General features: G+C 37.5%; 1 protein-coding gene across 1 annotated transcript in view; it reads left to right on the top strand.

Moving 5' to 3' along the window:
• The window catches only part of LOC106877224 (CD9 antigen), a 183587-nt gene that overhangs the window by 152588 nt on the left and 24685 nt on the right, over nucleotides 1–6314 (top strand). The window contains exon 3 of the mRNA XM_014926084.2: nucleotides 2785–2859. Coding sequence (XP_014781570.1) covers nucleotides 2785–2859 — 75 coding nt within the window. The remainder of the gene's footprint in view (nucleotides 1–2784; nucleotides 2860–6314) is intronic.

Raw genomic sequence — 6314 nt, 5'->3', positions numbered from 1 at the left:
ATATATATATATATATATATATATAGATTCAAGGTTTGAATATGGTACTTATGCGAAGGCACCCGAATATCGCATCCCAAAAGGATGGGTGATTAAAAATCAAACAATAAGCAACACGGATTTCAAAAGTGATTGCAGTACACACGTTTCATGCTACTTAAATTTATTTAAGTAATGTGAGCATTACCTTAAATGCAATATGAAGAGCAATCTTCAGCTGCATGAAAATGTAGAAAAATGTAGAAAAAAGACATATTATAAATGTGGCAACATATTAAATCCAAGTGGGAGAGAGCATATATAAAATCCAAATATATATATATATATATAGTCAATCCAAACATGAACAACCAAGAAAAAACAACAACACGAGGACGTGGAATGTATGTATATGTATCTGGAATGTATGACCTATGCATGTGAGAGAGTGTCTCTGTCTACGTTTGGGTATGAGGGAGAGATTGCTGATATAGGAATCAAAACCTCTGGATAATGGTATCAAAAAGCTACCCTATCAGTTGGTTCGTAATCCCTAGGGGGCAGAGAATTTCAAAGGACTCTGTCATTGACTGTAAAATGTACCCAGTATACATAGGAGAAAGAAATCTGCTTGAAAACATTTCCCGTATGACCGAGAGGCTGTTAATGTAAGGAATCATATGTACCTGCTTCTGTAGCTGTTCAGAATTAGATAGATTTAGCCATTAGGGGCTTCGGAGCTAAATACCTTACTAATTGACTCAGTGCACTGACTGAGTACATTCTGATAATTATTCAGTTGCTTGTCTTGTATTTTAGTGACTCAATCTTCCCTGGCTTTCTCTACGTTAACCCTTTGGTGTTCCTATTACTTTGTCAATGTCATGCTTATTTACATTATTTACATTTGACAGATATTTGTCCTCATCTTGTTTGTTGTTAACCCAATGTTTCGGCTGATATACCCTCCAGCCTTCATCAGGTGTCTTGGGGAAATTTCAAACCTGGGTTCTCATTCCTGAGGTATTTTTCGATGTTATTATTATTATTATTATTATTATTATTATTATTATTATTATTATTATTATTATTATTATTCAGGTCACTGTCTGGAATCGAACTTGGAATTTTGGGGTTAGTAGCTCGCCCTCTTAATCACTACGCCATATGCTCATGGCATAGTGGTTAAGAACGCGGCCTACTAATCCCAAGATTCCGAGTTTGATTCCAAGCAGTGACCTGAATAATAATAATAATAATAATAATAATAATAATAACATCGAAAAATACCTTAGGAATGAGAACCCAAGTTCGAAATTTCCCCAAGACACCTGATGATGGCTGGAGGGTATATCAGCCGAAACGTTGGATTAACAACAAACAAGATGACTACAAATATCCGTCAAATGTAAATAATGTACATAATTCCTCATCTCTTAAATATAGAACTGCATTATCCACATTTATTCCTATTGTTTTGAATTAATCCTGTATTATCTCATAGCTTTGAGATTTTGATTGATGTGATTGTGTATTTTTAGAATGACATTGTAGGGTGTGTGTGAGAGGTTGGATATGGTCAATTTGAACATAAAACAGGTTGAATATTTGAGCTGGATATGGACAATTTAACTGTTTAGCATTCCAGATTATTCTTCCAATGTAATAACTTATTTATTTATAATGCTTTGAATTTATTATGTATCATCTTGTAGCTTTGAGATTTTGATGATGTCTGAAAGTAAACAATCCCATCATCAAATTTTCAAAGCTACAAAATATAATCCATGATTATAAAGAATAAAAAGTTTTGAATGGTACAACAATGCACTATAATACAAAAAATGGACTATATACCTGTTGTAATTTGGTTATCCATAGTCTGATGATATTTCGGAATACAATTCCTTCTTTAGATATTCTTAGACGGAGTCTCTGCTATAAACTGTTTTCCAATGGCTTTTCTTTTTTCGGAAGTGTCTCAGTAGTGGTCTAATGAAGTTTCTTCCGGAATTCCTCATGAGAAGCGCGTGCAGTCGGCTATGTTTCAATCTCGTGTGTGTTGGTACATCTGTAGCGCTGCTTCTAAGTTATGTGTTATACGTGCAGATTAATTCAAAACAATGTGGATAAATAAACATTATATTTGATGGAGTAATCTGAATGCTAAAGGATTAAGGGTATCCAAAAGTTTGTCCCTGAAAGGTACATGGGGTGTATGAGAGTCTATCCTTAAAATGTACCCAGTTTGTGTGCCAGAATGAAATTACTAGAGAATATATCCCACATTTTGAGATACTATGTATGAAAGCATGGAGGCACATGGTCTGGTGGTTAGAGCAGTGGACTTGCGGTCAAGGGATTGCAGGTTCGAATCTCAGACCAGGCGATGTGTGTGTTTATGAGTGAAATACCTAAGCTCCACATGGCTCCAGAAAAAGGTAATGGCGAACCTCTGCTGACTCTTTCGCCACAATTTTCTCTCACTCTTTCCTCCTGCATCTAGCAGCTCATCTGCAACAGACCGGTGTCCTGTTGCGGGGGACCTATACACCAATGCAACCGGGAGACCTGCCCTTATTAGCCAGGCATGGCTTGAGAAGGCACAAACAACAGCATATATGAAAGCTACTAAGCCTATGTCAGCAAGGAGAGTCTACATGAAAGTAAGTAACCTGCGCTGGTGCTAGGATGTAACAGCACTACGAATGAAAGGTACTCTGTATGAATTAACATAAGTACCCTGAAGTACTTTGAACATGAGAGAAAACATTTAATTCACTTTCCATCTTTTTCTATTTTCAGTTTTTCATATGCCTCTTCATCATTTTTGCCATCCTCCTTGGTGCTGGAATCTTCGCCATTATCTCAAAGTCAAATGTAAGTTTATTTCTTTGTATAATTATTATTATTATTATTCTCATCTTCCTTCCCTCCCCCTCTCTTTCTCTCCTTCTCTCTCTCTCTCTCTCTCTCCCCTCTCTTAAATTTTTACCATTTTCATTGTTGACTGTATCTTCCCCATATTTATTTGCATCTCTAATATATGGTGTTTTATGCATTTACATAGCTAGATGTGTGTGTGTGTGTGTGTGTACATGCACACGTGTGTCTACACATACTCACACACACATAGACACCCACATACACAACTACATATGCTCACACGCATACACACGAACACACAAGTATATTAACACATTCACACTCCGGAAGAAGGTAATGGTGAACTTCTGCTGATTCTTTCGCCACAAGTTTCACTCTTTCCTCCTGCATCTAGCATTATGTCATGCTTGAGAAGACCTTTGGCATTATGTCATGCTTGAGAAGACCTATCAAGCCGAGCAAATTCACAGTTGTGACAGATACTCGTGTCACGCAAATGGCACCCATGCCAATGGCATATAAAAGCACCCATTACACTTTCAGAGTGGTTGGCATTAGGAAGGCCATCCAGCCAAATCGGAATGGTGTCTGGTGCAGCCTTCCAACTTACCAACCCTGGTCAAACTGTCCAAACCATGCCAGCATGGACAATGAACATTAAATGATGATGATGATGATGATGATACATACATACATACATACACACACATATGCACGCATACACACATACATACACACACATACATATGTACATACATATATATACACACATACACACACATGCATACATACACATGTGTATACATACATACACACATACATACATGCATGCACACACACATACATACATTACAAACACACATACTTACATACACATACATACATACACACATATATACATACATACATACACACATACACACATACATACATACATACATACACACATACATTCGTACATACAAACAGCTGTACATAGATATAAAGTAAGATGCCTAAACACACATACAGTGTGTTGATATCTGGTGATTAATGATTAATGTCATTTTAACATCAATCAATATTTAAAAAGTCAATTAACAGCAATTACTTGACATTCTTTAAAAGTGGTTTACCTATTTTCTTCTGAAATTTACAATTCTCTTCTATTGATTCCAAAGCTTTTATTATGTCAACTAGACAAAACCAGGTTGTTCTTAGGCATAGATGTGGGCTTGGATGTGCAGTAAGACGTTTGCTTCCTGCCCAAATGGTTCCAGGTTCAGTTCTACCATGTGTCACCTTGAGCAAGTGTTTTCTGCTATAACCCTAGGCAAACTAAAGCTTTGTAAGTGGATTTGCTAGGCATAAAAAGAAGATGGTAGTGAGCTGGCAGAAACATTAGCACACCGGGCGAAATGCTTACCGGCATTTCATCTGTCTTTACGTTGAGTTCAAATTCCGCCGATGTTGACTTTGCTTTTCATCCTTTCGAGGTTGATAAATTAAGTACCAGCTGCGTACTGGGGTCAATCTAATCGACTGGCCCCCCCCTTCCCAAAAATTTTGGGCCTTGTGCCTAGAGTAGAAAAGAATATTATTCCTGTAGAAAAGTATATTATTCCTCTAGAGTAGAAAAGAATATCATTCCTAGATGCTCTTCCTATCGCCAAACTTCACAAGTGAGGTTTGGCGACAGGGAGAGCGTCTGGCCTTGGAAAATTTGCCTCAGCAAATTCTATCTGATGTATGCCAGAATGGAAATGTGGGCATTAAAACAATGGTGATGAAGATGATGTTAAATAAATAGGAGGACCAAAGACAAAAGTGAAATGAATCTTTTATCTTTTAGTTCTTTCGTTGGATTGTGGCCATGCTGGAGCACCACCTTGAAGTGTTTAGTTGAACAAATTAACCCCAGTACTTTTGTTTTCTTTAAAGCCTGGTTCTTGTCCTGTCAATCTCTTTTGCCGAACCACTGTTACAAGAACATAAACAAACCAACATTGGTTGTCAAGCAGTTGTGAGGTACAGACATAAAGCCCCCCCCCACACACACACACACGCACAATGAGCTTTTTTATTAATTTCCAAGTAACAAATCCACTCACAAGGTTCTGGTAAACCTGGGGCTATGGTAGAAGACACTTGCCCAATTTGTCACACAGTGGGACTGAACCCTGAACCCAGCCATAACTGCTCCCATAGCCATGCCCAAATTTGTACAAAATCTTTGAAGTACCCTGTATATCTATAAAAATTGTTGTTAATGTTTAGCCCTAGGTCAGCCCTGTATGAGCAGAACTATGATCAAATAACCATCCCATCTTTCTCTTGGTTTTTGCATTTCTGACAGAATGTGATTTGAGGGGAATTTGGCTGTTATTTCAAGCAATCTGAGCAACAATGTAAAGGATATCTCAGACTGTTGTTTTTTGAATAACTGTTCAATTATACCCAAACATTTCAATAGATTTACAGTTTGCATTTTTAAGATGTTAAGATGTGATCTGAGGGAAATTTGGCTGCTATTTCTTGCTATATTAGCAACCATGTAAAGTTATATTAGCAACATTTGAATAATATCTATATTTATATATTGTTCATCAAGCCAAAATAAATATTTAAAAGTGTTTCTATTTTGTAGCCAGGCTAAACATGTTTGAAACATGTTATAAACAATAAATATTGAATTATAAATTCTATAATGTAATATAATATTAATATTAGATTATACAGAAACATTTATTGTTGTTGTTGCATATAATTCTGTGTGATTTTGACCTGTTAAAATTTGTCAGATCTACACGAGGATCATAGATTCTAGCTATATTAGTTGAGCTTTGTGTACCGACCAGCAAATAGACAATTTTCTTTATAATAATTCTGCTCTTGTAATGTTGTGGTGTCTTGTAATCTGTTTTCAAATCTAATAATACAGACTCAGAAACAAAGATTAAATCAAGTTGAAAATATATTCATCATCATCATCATCATCCTCATCATCGCTTAACGTTCACTTTCCATGCTAGCATGGGTTGGACGATTTGACTGAGGACTGGTGAACCGGATGGCTACACCAGACTCCAATGTGATCTGGCAGAGTTTCTACAGCTGGATGCCCTTCCTAACACCAACCACTCCAAGAGTGTAGTGGGTACTTTTTACGTGCCACCGGCACAAGGGCCAGTCACGTGGTAATGGCAACGGCCACGCTCAGATGGTGTTTTTTACTTGCCACCTGCACAGAAGTCAGTCCAATGTTTTGTTCACATGCCACTGGCACAAGTGCCAGTAAGGCGAAGCTGGAAACGATCGCACTCAAATGATGCTTTTTACGTGTCACCGGCACGGAAGCGAGACCGCTGCTCTGGCAGTGATTCCACTTGGATGGTGCTGTTAGCGCTCCACTGGCACGGGTGCCTGTCATTAGATTTGGCTCATACACACACACACACACACACACACAT

Source organism: Octopus bimaculoides, chromosome 5 (genome assembly GCF_001194135.2).
Source record: "Octopus bimaculoides isolate UCB-OBI-ISO-001 chromosome 5, ASM119413v2, whole genome shotgun sequence".
NCBI classification, from domain to species: domain Eukaryota; kingdom Metazoa; phylum Mollusca; class Cephalopoda; order Octopoda; family Octopodidae; genus Octopus; species Octopus bimaculoides.
The sequence above is the reverse complement of the archived record's forward strand: the minus strand, read 5'-3'. Positions and strand labels throughout refer to the sequence as shown.